The sequence below is a fragment of the Lates calcarifer genome, linkage group LG10 (genome assembly GCF_001640805.2).
Source record: "Lates calcarifer isolate ASB-BC8 linkage group LG10, TLL_Latcal_v3, whole genome shotgun sequence".
Classification (NCBI taxonomy): domain Eukaryota; kingdom Metazoa; phylum Chordata; class Actinopteri; family Centropomidae; genus Lates; species Lates calcarifer.
In genome coordinates this window covers 6,568,106-6,585,169 of record NC_066842.1, presented here as the reverse complement: position 1 = coordinate 6,585,169, position 17,064 = coordinate 6,568,106, and the positions used below count along the sequence as shown (strand labels likewise).

Below are 17,064 nucleotides of genomic sequence, written 5' to 3'. Positions count from 1 at the left end.
TCACTTCTGAATTAGCCTAAAAAAGTACTGTAATGTGAAACTGCTGTGAACCAAAGCCCACCACAGCAGCTGCCCTTCCCCATGAAGCACTAAGCTACAAACTTTTTATCCCCATTTTGTGCCACTCACTTTCAAGTCACAGAGATGTGTCAATTTTTCAGAAACACGAATCATGCATCTGCATAAAACCATGATCTGTCTGCTGCACAATAAATATGATTTTTAATCTGTTTCTCAAGTCATGCCTGCAGCTAGAAATGACATACATTCTTGCTCAATTAAATTAAGAAGTGTTACTCTCAGTTAGGTTTTATCTATGTTAACTTCATGTTTTCTTGTACAATAATATGTTTATATTTGCATTGTATAATATGAGTGAAGAGATATTTAATTTTTGGCCAGTTGGGTTAAGAAATTTTTTTTAAAAAAAGAAAGTATCTACATGGTTGTAGATTGTTGGTTATGAAAATTGAATAGATTTATCTTTCAGAAAACAGATGCTTTGTCCAGTGATTCAAAGGTAGGCACAAACTGGGGCTAGAAACATTTCAGAGATACCTTTCAAATCTACAGGGCGTTCGTTTGACACTCAAGATTTTCGGTGCAGTATTCCTTTAAATCATCAGAGTCATAAAGTGAAATGCATGTGGATGGAGTTAAAAACCTACTTGATAAACTGGTTCAAGTTGTCACAGACCGACTCGCACCCGGGCCAGTTACACACACCGTGACTGTAGAGAACATGTGAAGCAGCGTGATCAGCACTAGACGAAGGGGGAAAAGAAGCAGAGTGAAAAGTATTGTCATGATTAAAAACCACAGGAGCCAAACAACACTAACAGAACGAGAGAAAAACGGCAATAAAACATATTTTATTGTGTGTTTTTTTTTTTTTCTTTTCCTTTCTGGTAGCAAGAAATGACAGAGAGAGGTGGAAGGGAGCACTGAAAAATAAATGGAAAACTATTTACTTTTGATTCAGGACATGTACTCATGTAAACTTTTTTCTTTGCTTAACCGCTTCAGGTGGTAGAACACAAAAGCAAACAAACCAAACAAAATATATCGTCCCGAGGGGAATTAAAAGTGAAGTCTCACTGCAAGAGCAAACACATCCCCACCCACAAAAACGTCTACAGATGACAAGGCTTTGATGTTTACAAAAAGGCAGTATCATTCGAGCTCTCGCAATCTGTTTACAGCAGGAACAGACAGCTCTTACCACTCTGCCCTGTGAGGAGAGGGAGACTGCTGGTCACCGGTCTGTCCCCCTGTGACTTTAGTTGACATCACGCCGTTAGCAGAAGATTCGTGATTGCCTTTAATTGCGGTTTTATCTTCAGTTATTCCATTTGTGAGCTCTTTCCATATCTGCTGCATCTCTGCAGGGCTGAAACCAACTGACACATATAGAAACTTACAGTACATTGTAAATTTGTGAATCCAAATGTGTCTTTTACACTTATATCAACAAAGATTATGGTATTTGCTGTACAGTGAAGGATCTGTCTGACCACAAATGTGCTTTTTCATCCACTTCACATTTACACAGTTCACTCAGAAACAGGGAGATCAACTCTTTCTTAGGAGCTAATTTAACCTCTTCACTGTAATCTAGGAATAATTGTCACAGCTACACTAAGGAAGATCTTTCTACTTTGCGGTTTCACTTTCATCACAGTCTCTTGTGAGTTTAGTCCAATTATATAACTGACCATAAAATCATCAAGAAACAAATCTGCTCATGTTAAGGTCTCTGTGACAAAATCCTATCAGATGCATATTTTTGGTGTCCTTGTGATATAACATTATATAATAACCCTACTGCCAGACATGTTACCAGCAGATGCTGCTCCAAAGAAGAAGAGGAAACATAGAAGACATGCAAAGCCCCAGTGGTAAATGTAAAGAGTGACTGACCTGGAGAGAGGGCAGGAGAGGACAGGACTGGTCTCTGCACCCGGAGGAGCTGCTGCTGCTGCTGATGGAGCTGAAGGAGCTGCTGGAACACGAGCTGCTGTGCAGGCAGCTGGAGGACAGACAGAGAAAAGAAGACATTTTGCAGGAAAACAAGGTAGTACTCATGCAAAACTCTGCTTACACTCTGTTTTCTCCTGAGAGTTGTCTGGGTATTGATCCTGGGCTGAAATCAGTGTGCCATCTGTGATGGCATTCTTCAACAACTACTTCACTAGGTGTTGAGATTTCCAACTTTTAGATGGCTAGAAACAAAGAATATTGTTCTCAAATCCCAAAAGCAAGTGACAAGTCACATAAATATGTTTTCTCCTCACATTAGACATTATAAAGTACATGGAAAAAAAAATTGGAAATAAATAACACACTACAAATCACTACTTACCTCTTTGACTTTCTTGCTGGGTTGCTGTTGAAGCAGCTGCAGGTGAATCTGCTGTTGATGCGTCTTGTAAAACTCTTTAAGATGTTGCTAGAAAAATGGTGATCAACCATTATTTTAAAAACCCTCATTTTCAAACAGCTTAACTATGAAATTTGCAAAACAGTTCAATATACTTAAGTTACAAATTACCATTCACATTACTTATTCAGATATATGTTGTTTTTTTTTCTGGGCAAGAATTGAAGAGAGGTTTTATTTATTTTTTTCATTCAAGGAAAGTTAAACTTTTGAGGACACAGTCACAATCTGAAGTAAAGTCAAAGAACCTCAAACCACAAACTGGTTTAAATGCTTAGTCAAAAGGGAGCTTGTTTACGGTTGTGTCATTCATGATATTGTAAGGTCATCACTAGTTTACCTTGGTAAAGTATTTGTAAAGTAATGGGCCTTTTTCCTCAGCAGACATTTTGTTTTGTTATAGCAGGAAAAGCAGGTGTGATTCATTCTGTTAACGATGGCTCTGTTTAAAATAAGTTAGCCATGGTTGGCGAGTGTGCATACACAGTGGCAGGACCCTGAAACTCATAAAGCTAAATGGAGTGCAGCCCTTATATCATTATTAATTACACCTGCCATGACAAAACAAAATGGCCACCATGAAAAGAGACCTTAAATTTGACTTAGAAGGTCAGGTAGGTAAAGCTAATGTTAACAAAATAGCAAGAACCAAATATATTATTTATTGTAATGTGTAGTTTATTTTTGGCTTCACAACCCAGTTTGCTTCAAGGCAGATTAGCTTACAAATTTTCTTAACTTGATAGCTGTGAGGTAGTACCATTGTATTTGAACTTGCTAATTAGCAAACATTAGCTTAATGCCAACTAATTTGGGGGTTTTCACAGAGAAAGTAGCTGTAGCAGGCAAGTTTTTTTTTTTTTTTTTTTACCAGTTAGCCAGTTTTTTATGGCAGTATCCCTTAGCTATCCTGTTAGATAGTTAGTTTGCCTAAGCATGCTAACAGCTAAACTAACTTTATATTGCTTTATATCTCATAACATTATATTGCATTCATTCCTGTAGTTACGGTAGTTTAGGTTCAATATATTTGTACACAAGAATCACTTTAACTTATTGCACACAGGTAGAGTCCAGTATACCAGTGTTGTATATTATTATTAGTAGCGCTTGTATTAGTATTGGTATTGCATAAATACCTGCTGGAGTAGAAGGGCTTGTTGCTTCTGGTGGATCAGAGCCTGTAGCTGGTTTGGGGACAGAAGCTGCTGCATCTGCTGAGGAGCCATCATAGCCAGAAACACCTGCAGGAGGAAGAGGAGTGAAGGCGAGAAGACAAGTATGCGAGACAGAAGGCAAGTGTCAGGTGTTAAACAGTGATAACCATCAAATGGGAATCTTTCCAATCCAATTACAAAACAGTGCTGTCAACCTTTCGTGAACATCATCACGTTGGATTGTGTCATTGACCCTAAATGAGATGGGAGATAGGCTGACCAGTTAATTAGCAACACAATTACATGCTTGTTGTGACTCTTAATAGAAGTGTATGGGTATTAATAAAGGCAAACACTCACAGAATAATAACTGATCTGCACTGTTACTGATTGAGTAACAAATAACAGAGTGATTGTCTCCTTTTGTAGTCAAACAGCAGAAGCAGCAATTGGCATGACTGCATTTAGAAACAACAAAAGTCTCTTCCAAATTTAACATATTGTATTACAAACAATACTGAAAAATACCACTGGTGCTGCCAATTGATTGTTATGAAATAATATAGTTTATTATTTGAACAGTTCATGCCACTTTTCTCAAATGATGAATATCTCTTTTGCTGTATGTATGTGCAAAGATTGTGACCTGATGTTTTTCATAGGTTTCAGTGAAGCCTTATGTCTATATTGGTGTAATATCTTGGAAGTAATGAAAGAAGAATTCATGAGGGATCTCAAGTTTGTCATTTTTGTCATCAGTCCTTTGAGATGATACCTCCTGCGTTTCAACCAGACAGATAATACAGCTAGAAAGATAAGAACAGCAGAAACATGTTGAAGAATTCTTGTTTTTGCAGACCTGGTGTATGGTTACATCAAATCATCACACTTGAATGCATTTATGATTTGGTCTTACTTATTGCTGAAACAACTGCTTTTTAAAAGGATATAGAATATATCTTTATATATCTCAATGCAATTGAGCGCAACCCATCAGTGCAACATCAAACTGTAAAAATACTATAAAAATAAGATTATGAGATAATTGGCCAGTTGATCAACAGAGAATGAATCAGTTTTAAAAAGTTATACATACATTTAAATCTTTCATCAAGCATTTATAGCCACTTAAATGTGAGAATTTTATCTGCTTTATCTTTATGAATTGAATTACTTTACATCCTTAAGGTTAACTACAGGAGCCACAGACAATAACGTGACAATCAGGGCAAAAAATGGCACAAACTAATGATGAAATTAGCAGAAAATGTGCAGTGTTTGTTTGACAATTTACAGTCCTTACTTACACACACAAAAAAACTAACAAAAAAAACATCCTCTATATACTGAGGGAACAGGAAGTTGGTTTTGCCTAAATTAATAAAACTCAATTCATCAAACACTATTTCAATGAAGAAACAAAACAGTGCAGCAGCCAATAAACCTAGTGTGCCTAACCAAAGTTCATGGTAGTCTAAGTTAACCCACCACATACCTCTCAAATTTTTACAACAATTGTAATTAGACAAAGCAAGCAATTTGAAGATGCTGACATGAACAAAATTTTTCCTCACTATTTATGAAATGATTAAAATAAATGATTAATCAGTGTATTGAAAAACTATAGATAGTTGCAGCTCTAAGTCTTATCCTTTCTGTGTCTTCTCTGAATCTCCTTTTGAGTATAGTTTTGAATAAGGCACTGACATTCAGCTGGCTTCATTATCATGCTTTACAAATCACTGGGTAGATGTGTGGATTGAATGCTACAGACTTTACAATACATCACAGATGGAGGCCCCTCTTCTTTATGAGAGAAACCCAGTCTTCACTGTAAATAGTCTTTGTATCATTTTTAGAGTTTGCAGGTTGAAAAACTTTCATATCACAAGTCATTATTATGCTTTGAAGACTGGACTCACACACTGATGGACAGTGTCGTTATGACATTGTCACTTACTGTAGTCATTACGTTAGCTGAAAATAATATAAAAGCAACGTGTTTAAAATTTCCCATCACACAGTTCCAGTGCCAGCAGAGCATTTACTACGGACACTACTTATGTTTTTTGTTATTTGAAAAAATTCTTTAAGCTGGTTGAAGTTGAAGGCCACAACAAGTACAGATTTTGAAAGAGAATTAAGAGAAAAGGACGGAATAACACTGACAAGATGAGAGAACAACCTGAAGGAAACGGTGCTGGCCAGGCGGTCATTATCTTGGTTATTTCATTGATCCCCTAGATTAAGATTCCCGGGGATAGAATTGCAACAGACAACCATAAAATTATGTTGGGCCATGCTTATTTGCCTTTCACTTGTATCTGTTTGGCCTAGGTCTGTGGACAATTATTCCTCCCTGGCTCTGACTCGCAAACTAATAATGAAGGACAAACAGAGTTCTGCGCGTCAACTCCCAACTCGGATCAGATCTCATATGAAATCCCTGTCACTGTCAACACAACTGCAGGCTCTGGGTTTGGTGTCCTGTCAGAGGATGTCCAATATGGAGCTGACTTGCGGTATATCTCTTGACATGTGTTTGCCTAAGACTGTTCTATTTCCCGCTTATGAAGAGGAGGAGGAAGAGACGGAGAAAGAAGAAGAGGGGGATGAGGAGAGGGAGGAGGATGAAGATACCTGCTTATGGTGGAGACTCTGCCAGTTTTCACCGCTCACTCCACTGCAGGAGTCCCCATTAGCCACTCTCTCTCTTGCACCGTTGTCTGTGTGACTGAGGAGGCTGCTGGCTGGGGTTTGACGGGCTGCCGTGGGACTGAGAGGAGACTCAGGCATCCCAGCTCAGGTCCCTAAAAGAAAATAGTCAACACTAAATAAGCTGTAAGACTCAGACGCTGTAGATACAGTTCAGCATCACATAAATTACACCTTCACGTGGCTTTTCACAAAAAATATGTCAAGAAAGAAAACTAACTTGTGAATTTTAAAAATACCAAAGATGGTGGGTGTACACGTCCTATATTATATATATAGGATATACAAAGAGAAAGGAAAAATAGAGTTTAAAAAATCATTTGCACAAAAGAATGCAAGGCTTCAAATCCAATGAAATGCTGTAGGTGAAATTTACAGAACCTCAGGTACTGTACTGAATTTTAAAAAACATAACATGTTTCTGGACATTAACATCATCCATACCTCATGCGCAAATGACATAAAGTGATTTACAGTATGTTCTAAATGAAGTTGTCTATGTAAAATGACTATACAAAAGTTTGGAAACACATATGACACTTAATACATATTATAATTTAAAGTTATAGAACTCAAATTAATGTTATTTGACAATATAGTCAGCAAATGTATATGTAGCTTCTTATGTACACGGCATGAAGATCCATGATAGCCTGCATGGAGTTTTTCAAAGCCAAGTTTTTATTACATGTCTTAATGTATCTCAGCACTGCATGAAGTAGAAACTAAGAGGTAAAAAAAAAACTGTAAATGGTATAAGAGACTGTATAAGAGAGCTATAAAATACAACATATTACCTCTAAACTTGAGTTTCACTTCAAGCACTAACTTAAAAAAAAAACATACAAAAAGAAAATCTGAACATGATAGAGAGAACTCTGATGCATTTATTTCCAGAATAGCATAAAACTTACAACAACATACCTTTCAGGTGAATAGTTGAATTCAGAGCAGGCAGAGGCAGAGTTAACGTCTCCAAGTCATGCAGTTTGGAGTGAGGATGGGAGAGAACTGATACAGTTGTGTGTCTACCTGAGGGGGAGGAGTCACTGTATCTGTATCTGGCACTAAATTAGACAGTGAGAATGAAGAATGATTACAGAATAAAAATAGTTACAAATCAGCTAGAGCAATAGATAATTGTTATTCTAGGCTTAAATTGGTTTTAAATGATCAGTTCTTGCTTTGGTGAGTGTCTCCACATTTGTAGTGAGGATTTTCTTCTGTTTTTGTCAAAGGGTTCTCTATACAAATCTGCCCTAATCAATAAACATCACATCTACATTGCAATATTGTAAATATATAATGTATATTGTATGTTTAAAAAATTACTCTGTGGTTTTCAGTTAGCTATTTGGCAGTAAAAATGGCAGACATTACTTTTCTTTGTTGAAAAGACAAAACAAGAAAAACAAGAAAAAACAAAAGGTTTTAATACAAGTATCATTTATTGTCTTTCATTGTTAAAACAAAAGGTCCTTTTGTTTGAGAAACGACAAGTGTAGTTGTCTGTGACTTTATTTAGATATGCAGTATCTAAGAATTTTGAACAACAAAAAGAGCTCTGCAGCTACAACTGTCAAACTGTTATCAAAGAGCTATTTACAGTAGTGTCTGCACTTTTATGTGAATAGCATATCAGTACATCTATTAAAAACAAATAACAAAGTGTTTTAATTTGGGCTGCCGATAAACACAGTCTACCCTGGAGTGTAAAAGTTCAACACAGCTACACTGACAGATAACACCTCACAGCACGCTCACCTCTTCGTGTTTTTAAGCATTTCTGTTCATGGTTTTCATTCTGCTATACTCATTATTTACTATATTGTCTCTTCCTTTAAGCTCACTAAGTTTGTCACACTCCCATGGCGGTTTCTTTGAGTGTCAGCTCTTTATTGCAAAAATGTGTTTTATACAGGCTGCAAGTAAATGATGAAGGATGAGGAGCAAAGGCCAGGCTGCTATAACATCAAGAGCTGTTATCCTTTGGTGAGATGAGAGGGGTATCAAGGAACAAAAACCTTGAATACATTATTTTATATTGTACATACTTTTATATTTAAGTGTTTCCTGTCATGGCATAAGAATGAAGAAATAACATGGCATAGCTATGAATACACACAAAAATATATAGGCAGACAGCACATGTGAAAACTTGTACTTTTTATACCATGTTAATTAGTTCTGTACATTTAGAAATGCATTTATATAAGTGACAGTTGAACAGATCCTCTCTTTCATAATAAAACATGCCTTAAAGCCGGGCAGACTTGAGAGCAATCAATGATTGAAATGTTTTGTTACCAAGGTAACTTTCTGCCACCTACTGGATTAGTATTTACCTGCCCTGCAGTTTGTATTGGAAGGATAATGTAATATACATATGTTCTGTATGTTCAGAGACAGAATGTAATGCCCTCTTTGTTTTATTTTTGATTATAATGCTCCAAGATAGTTCAGAGGTGAAATTAAAAGTTGACTTTGTAAGGCAAAGGTCTTATTAACTCTCTGATGACTGGGGGCATACACCAGCAGCAAGGAAACCTTAGGGGTTGTGTTGTTGGTGTCATGAACCTGCTGTCATGAGATAGTTTCATGCCTTTCACCTCTGGGATATTTGTCTCCCAACTGTGCAGTCTGTAGGTCAGGGGTTGACTGTCACACCCTCTCGCAGCTGTAGCCCTGCCATATGAGTCTGTTCGGCTCTCAGGAAAAGAGTGATGGCTCATCCAGCTGGGAGATTGTATCCAGCCCACATGGATGCTCCAAGGCTGATAGCATGGTTGAGTCCAGTCCAAAGAACTCATTGGATACCTCCATGGTTCCTGCAGAGGGCACTGTGGCTCCATCCAACCCAAAGATCTACTCTCACAGAGCTTTCCCAGGAAGCAGCTGCTCTCCATCCAAGCCAGATACCCAGCCACTTTGTCATATTGCTCCCTCTCCCTCTCCCTCCTCCCTCTGGCCTTCCTGTACTGCCTGAAGTTTCCCTGCTGAAAGTCTCTCAGGTGAGCCTGGTGGACGCCCCAGTGATGGCCCCGACCGTCCTCACAGCGACTCACCTTCACAAAGCAGTCGTTCACAGACAAGTTGTGCCGGACGCTGTTCCTCCATCCCGGTCCACGGCTCCTGAGGTAGGGAAACTGTTCCTCCATTTCTTTATAGATGGATGCCACGTTGAGTTTCTGGGAAGGGGAGGACAGGATGACTTGGGCGATCAGGGCAATGTAGGAGGGCGAGGGCTTAGAGAAGAGTTGTGCATCTGTAGAGGAAGGACTGTCCGAGGAGCTCATCATGTTACCTTGAGGATGGGCTGGGTTGGTGATGATGCTTCCTTCCTCCGTATTTATTGTTTATTTTAACTGTGACTTCCAAGTGGTAGCACTGCAGTGAAATTTAAAGTATCCTGCCTGTATCAGATCCCACATCCTCTGACAGTTTGGTTCTTTCCTATTGGACGTGGCTCTGGACAAAGATATGCTTTTATACTGCTCATACCCAATTCAGGGGGGTTTACCATTCTTCAGTCAGAACACGACACTCGCTGTTAAAATATGTATTTTATTTGTTCACTAAGATTAAGAACTAGCCCCTTTGGTCATGGCTTGGACTGAACATGCTTCCTTGTCACAGCTGTGAGATAAACACAGGAAATATTCCAAACACAATGCATAACTTTAAACTGTGTAATTCTGGTATCCGCAGATAAATCTTGATATGGGATAAGCAGATAAAAGTGTAAACTTCTGTGGAATGGTTGTTTCTCACTCTGTCGAGCTTTCACAGTTATTGCACCATCTGGGAGTCAGCGATTGGTCAGTGGAAGTTATTTTGGAGGCCTAAACAATATGTTAAGGCCATTTGTTCTGTTTTAGACCTCATGTGACCCACTGTGGGCCAAAAGCAACAAAACACAAATAGCTTCCATGGTAAATTCCATGCTTGTTGTACAAATGTCTTTAGAACTCCTCAGGGAGTAATTGTTATAGTTAAATTAAAACAAGAAAGATGTCCACAAAGCTTTGAGGTTGTGGGATAGTTTTGCTGTAAGAAAATTTGGTCATCACAAATCTGTGCGATATATTTTATAACACAAATGCTCAGCCTCAAAGAGGGAAGAGGATGACATTTTCTCCCCCTGAGTTTAGACTACTGTACATAGTTTAAGTCCCTTCTGGCCTATTTATAGTGTTGGCCCTTGCAACAATGTCATCTGTAACTCGACTCCATCTGTTAAGTCAGAGCATGTTGAATGTCAGTTGCCAGAAACAGAAGCACTGCAGTTCATTTCCTGCTGACTCTCTTACAGAGAGCCCCATGGAGTTTGTGGGACAACCAAGACCTTCTGGGGCCTATAGCTTCTTAGAAGTGCCAGGCCTCAGCTCCCTGGACGCGGACGATGATGACGGTGAAGTGGTTATCGGCATCAGGCCCAAATCTTCTCCTCTCCCACGGAGAAGGAGCTCGGTCACTGACGAGGACTCGGAGCCTGAGCCGCCCCTCTGTGGCTCCAGGAGAGTGTCCTTTGCAGATGCCAAAGGCCTCAGTTTGGTGCAAGTGAAGGAGTTTGACACATGGGATATACCCAAGCTGCCAGGGTATGGCTCTGAAGCTGAAGGTAAAGAGGCAGAGGAATATTTCCTATCTCCTCACACTTTCTCTCTTCCATTGTCTACGGAGGAGCTGTTCACCAGAGTGCGGGACCAGAAAGTGGAACTGGAGACAATTGAGTTGGTTCCTGGGACCACAATACTGAAAGGAGTGATCCGTGTCCTCAACATCTCCTTCAGTAAGGCAGTATACATCCGAACCACTTTGGACTCTTGGTCGAGCCACTTTGACCTCCTGGCAGAGTACATCCCTGGATCCAGTGACAGTCTGATGGACTGTTTCTCGTTCAAGCTCACCTTAGTTCCCCCGTTCAGGGAGCAGGGAGCCAGAGTTGACTTTTGTCTGCGGTATGAGACTCCAGAGGGGACATTCTGGGCCAACAATAACAACAGGAATTACGTGCTCTTCTGTCACCAGAGAATGAAAGAAAATGTGAACAAGAAAAGCTGCCTTAAGACTGTCAGGTGAAGATGAGTGTGAAGTGTTTTACTGTTAGGGATTTTAAGAGGTCAATACTGACAATGTTTTTAGATGCAGTTCAAATTATTTGATTATAAGAATCATAGATGTTAGATCTGCTAAGAACGGAAAAATAGCCAAAGACTTTTAAAAGATCCAACATGCACTATTATATCTCTGACTGATGAATACTATTAGCAAAATTATCTGAAATATTTTTTAATCAAAGACTGATGTATATCTCAGCATTGTTGCCTCATGTGGTTTGTTTATTGGTGATACTCACATAAAACTATATGAGACAGAGACATAAATTAAGACTGACTGATCATAATTTTATTAATTCACAGTCAGAACTTCTCCTCTGTGGAAAACATTTCAGCTGTGGAAGCTTCACCTCAGGAAAATATTCTAGCAGGTGAATATTTATTTTGCTGATTGTGAAGTGAAGAAAAATGTAAAGAATGACAGCTGTTAATAGCACAGCTGCAAAATGAATGTACAATGTCTCCTCTCTCCAGTCGTGTCAAAACAGGGAGAGGAAGTGAATATTATGAAAGCCAAGCAAATCTCTGATGGTCAGTCACTAACATCAGAGGAAGATGGACAGAAATTAAAGGTGAGTGAAGAAAAACAGTTACTCAGCATCTCTTTGGCACTTATTAACCACCACACAATAGTCCTGTTAACTGATACATTTTAGAATTTTCCTTCAGACTTGCCAAATATGCAGTTCAGTACTCAACTTACTTTGCACAATCCTGATATCCTAAATCCATTTTGATTGTTAAAACTATGCCTTATTTTCAAACTTGACTTGACAGGTTTGATGTATTATCAGCTGAGAGGGTTCTTAAAGAGGCCAGGGTGTATTTATGACGTTCAGGAGGAACAGAAAGCCTAACATGACCCCTGGTGCACTCTCTGTGAGAATGTCACATGACTGCAGCTTGAGTAGCACCGGTGTAACATCATGTACTGTACACCTAAAGAACACTTAGTTCATGCTGTTTGCATTCCTCTGTGTCTCATATTTTGTCATGTATGTTATTTTGATACTATTATATACTTTTATGTTCAATCAAAAATGCAGCCAAGGACAATATTTAATCCAAGCGTGTTACTGTGTGACATACAACTTTAAATGTCACAGTAATCCCTTTTCTTAAAACAGCAGAACACTTGCGTAAGCATGCTGAAATTAATCTATCCCTGTTGTTGATGGACAGGCCGAGAACAGACGAAACACCAGCCGAAGAAATCGCAGAAAGGCTGCACGGATGGCCCGGGTGAGGGACTACTTTGCTCAAAGAGATGGGGGAGTGAATGGTACTGAGAGGGATGAATCATCTCCAGAAGCAAAACATGCAGCACAAGAGGAAAGCCCAAAGGAAAAGCAGTCAGATGTGCAATCATTTTCTGAGGAGAGCAGCAAATCCCTTCTTGATGCTCTACATGATACGTCACCAGCACATGACAACACATCTAACAGCAAGCCAGAGAAATCTGAGAGCACTGAGAACAATTTGGCTGACTCAGACACATTACCAGGAGGTGAGAGTGCCACAGATATCCCAGACAACCCATTGCATTCAAATAATGAGCCTGCTCCAGCAGAGTGCCAAAATATCAACAAGTCTGTCTCCAAAGCTGAGGGGAAAAGTCAGAGGCAAGGCACAAGTTATGAATGTACTAACAACACCACAGCTGAACCAGCTGACAGAGTTATTTCAGCAGTGATCAGTGAAAGCCTTGTTAGCCAGACCAGCTGCCTCACATTTGGTACTGTGATGGCTCCACTGTATCATCAGGTGTTTGGCAGAGTGGGAAGTGAAAGTCAGAGTGTAGGTGACTGGGGAAATCCTGTACGGGCCACACTGAATATTAGAGATTTGACTCAAAGTTCATGCACACCTCACACTGAAAGAAAAGAGAGTAGCTGCACTGTTCTGACAGATGTTAGAAATAACGATGACAAAGTCCAGGGAATTGTGAGGAAGCCTCAGGAATTACACCAAGAACGCTTAGATGCCACTTCAAATAGTCCTCCCGCTGAAAAAAAACAGACAAGTTTGAGTGTGATGGCAGATGCCATCCTGGACCATACAGAAACTCTGCATGATCCAGATGAAATTATACAGTCACACCAAAGACGCACAAATACATCTGAAGTTCCAAAAACTCTATCTGGAGTTCCAGAAGTACATCCACATGCTGTGAACACTGTACATACAGATTTGCTGAGTCCACATCTCCAGGGAGAAGCACAGGAAGACAATCTGACATGTGACCTCCAAAACCAAACTACAGCAGAAACAGCAGAGACCCAACTGCCAGAGCATACACATTCACAAATTAAAACTAATCAAGATAAAACTCTTTCACAAACTGAAGCTCAAGAAGTCACGGTCAGTCTAGAAAATTCATTTTTGCCACTTCTGCCTTCCCAGAGTGAATCACAGCATGTTAGTGATGAGACAGACCAACAGACCAGCGGTGGTGGAGAAAATGACTGTAAGTGTTTAGATGAGTCAAACAAAGAAGATGACACTGGCAGAACTGAGGCAATATCAGCAACCAATGCATCCTTAGAGGCAGATAAACTGTTAGGGCCTATACATGATTTGAATTCAAGCCAAATCAATCACTGTGCCACAAAAAAACCTGTGAATGGCTACATTTCTTGCTGTGAAATTGTAGAGGAAAAGGATTTCACAACACCTGAGACATCTCTGGAAACGCAGGAAGAAGCCAATAACATGGAAGAACAAAATAAGTTGCCTAACAATTCCTATGAGGATGAAACAAAACATTCAGCTGAAATTGAGGCTAGTGATGTGGCAGCTGAGTCAATAACAAAAGCAACGATAGGTAACCATCACAAACATGATGACATGTTTCTGAAGTTGAGAGATGAAGACACTTTAAAAGATGAACCAAATATTGTTTCAGAAAAAATAGAGCATCACCAAATGGAAGCAGCTGTCTTAAAAGAGGAGGATTTTAGTTTAGCAGACACTACTGAAGTGAAAAACTGGGAAAAGATGGTTGAAGAGGAGGAGAAGAATACATTAATAGATCAAGAGGAAAGCGAGGCAGTGAGTTTAAGAGCAGACATTGAAACAGTGGAGGAAGACCAAGTTGGGCAGTTGGGGGACGCAGGGATAATGACAACAGTAGAATATAGAGATACGAATGAGGGGGAAAAAGAGAAAACACAAGAAAACCTGGCAGTGGAGGTCACAGCTGCAGGAGAGAACGGGACCAAGGCTGAAGATGCTGTGGGGTTAGACGACAGGGAGAGGGAAGACATTTTGGAGATTGGAGAAAATAAAGCTGGAGGGATGGACGTAGCTGAGGAGACTGAGGTAGAGAAAGAAAAATACTTTACAGAGATGCAAGAGGTCACTATCAGAAGGATCAGTGTTCAAGAAGAAGAGGAGATAGAGGAGGAGGAAGACATGGAAATTGATTTGAAGGATGGAGATGAAGCTGGTGTGGTGTGGGGGGAAAACATAGAAGATGAGAATCCAAATTACAAGGAGGAAACTCTAGTCAATGAAGCAGGAGACACTGAGATAGTAGACACAGACTCAGGGGGCATGATAATAGAGGACAGGGAAGATGAAGAGAGGTTAGACATTACACAAAACAAGGTTGAGGATAGTTTATCTGCTCCGGTGAGCACTGTGCAGGACAAGATAGTAATTGACAAAGAAAATACAAGGAAGGGGGAAAACACACACATCCAAACTGAAATGCATCTTTACAAAGAGGAGGATTTTCAAAGCGGCAAGAAAGTTACACATGACCGATCAAAAGCGGAGAGTGAATCCTCTACTGTAGAGGGAGACTCAGACTGCATTTTGCCAGATGAACCTGAAAGTGACCAAACAAGCCACGACAGCGCCTCAACGGAGTCTGACTCAGACGATGAAGTGGAGTTGTACATGCACTGTCTGAGGGCTGTTCACACTGGGGCACAGGCCACTAAAGACAGGAACAAAGACACAGGTTTTAGTGTGGGCAAAAGGCCCTCTATAAGCAGAAGCAAACTGCTGTCTACACCCATGCCTTCCATCAGTGAGTCTCTGGATGAAGAACAACACCTCAGCTGCCTTCAGGACAATCATGAAGACATCAACATAGCAGGTATCCAACCCTCAGCTCCAGCTCCATCACTGTCAAGTGGACAGGAAAGTATCAATAAAAATGTTTCCTGTTGGAGAGAAACTTTTTCCTGCAGCAATATCTCAAAAACATTGTTATACACTACCTTGTTAGTGATATTTTTAGTTGTAGCGTATCATTATGATTTTCTTGCCTGTTTTGGGCTCTACTTGATATCAGTGGTTTGGCTCTGCCGTCAAAGAGAGAGACCGCCAGTGAAGAACAACAACAAAATGGGTTGAATCAAGTTGTAAAACATAGACTTCTGAGTTTGATATCCACAGATGTCTGTATATGTTTAGTAGATTTTAAACTCTCTAAAATCATACTTCAGTGAATAGTAATGGGCATTGATTTAAAATATATATGATATATCTGAATAAATACTCTATATTCCCTATGGGAGGATGTTAACTCTCTGTTGTCAAGAGTATGAACCAATTTTCTACATAAAGCTCAACTCAGCCAACAGGCTGTGGACCACTGCTCACACTGATCAGTTCTGCAGAGTGTTAATAAAACTCATCAGTGTGCTGTGTGTATGGATGCCACCTAAAAATCCTAGTATTTATGTAGGTTACACTTACTTTTCATAAGTTTGGAATGAATACATTTACTATAGATTAATAATTCAGTGTGTTCAATGAGTTTTTATCACTGTTGTGACATTGTTCATGGCTTTAATAGCAGAGAAAGCTAGTTGGCTCAGAGTGGATAGAAGTAGGAACAGATTCAATTCAAATTTCTGCAATTTAATATCACATTTGTGTTTTTCTGTAATAAAGTGGATTGCACTGAGATTTTCATGTTTACAAATTAACAGTGGGGTTTATGTGCTTGGCATAGATTTTATTTTTCTCTTAAAGTCTTTAGGTTATGTCACAAATATGTGGCCATGCCCTGAAACTCTACAGGAACACAGAAACCAGATTCTGATCTGACAGTTTGGATCCTTATTTGTGTTTCTGGTGTGTGTGTTGAAATGATTTTTTTTTTTTTTTTATCTCGGGCTGCATTCTAATCAAATCGGGTACTTGTTATCACCAGTTATCAGTTTTAAAATATGTTAGGCATCAAGCTGAAGAAAGGAAGGAATATTAAGCTGAATATTACAGAAAGCACAGGTTGCAGCCCTGAAAGTTAATATTTACACTTGAGCAAACAGCTCCTGGGACCAAGTAGAAGGAAATTCTTTTTTAAAGAATTATTCCTCATATTGTTCCATCCTTCTTTTCTTATCATTCTCTGGGAAAGAATGACAAGCTTTTTTCCAAGATGAAGTTGTTCTAAATTGAAGACAAACCTCAAGCTAAGTCCATGTGCATTTCTGATGTGCTGTTTTTAGTGTTAGTCCACAACAATAAATCTAGAAAAACAGCTCTTCTGACAGCTTCCAATGTCTGTCCAAAGTAGCTGAGAAATTTTGTCTCAGAGTAAATGAACAGAGTCAAATCAAGTCACTCGTAGCTATGGCACGTAGGTCCTGCTCACTGAACTCTGGCTTTTAGC

The 17,064-nt window shown here is 39.4% G+C and overlaps 1 protein-coding gene across 2 annotated transcripts; it reads left to right on the top strand.

Moving 5' to 3' along the window:
* The first annotated feature begins 9,313 nt into the window (after positions 1 to 9,313).
* Positions 9,314 to 16,353, top strand: ppp1r3ab (protein phosphatase 1, regulatory subunit 3Ab). Of its 2 annotated transcripts, XM_051073195.1 has the most exons (5): positions 9,314 to 9,449; positions 10,625 to 11,390; positions 11,736 to 11,803; positions 11,907 to 12,004; positions 12,615 to 16,353. In XM_051073195.1, the coding sequence occupies exons 2-5, from the start codon at positions 10,633 to 10,635 to the stop codon at positions 15,795 to 15,797; spliced, it is 4,107 nt and encodes a 1,368-aa protein (XP_050929152.1). In that variant the 5' UTR covers positions 9,314 to 9,449; positions 10,625 to 10,632; the 3' UTR covers positions 15,798 to 16,353. The 2 variants fall into 2 exon arrangements, with proteins under 2 accessions (XP_050929152.1, XP_018531443.2); XM_018675927.2 differs by lacking the exon at positions 9,314 to 9,449 and having other exon boundaries at positions 10,338 to 11,390.
* Positions 16,354 to 17,064: the final 711 nt, after the last annotated feature.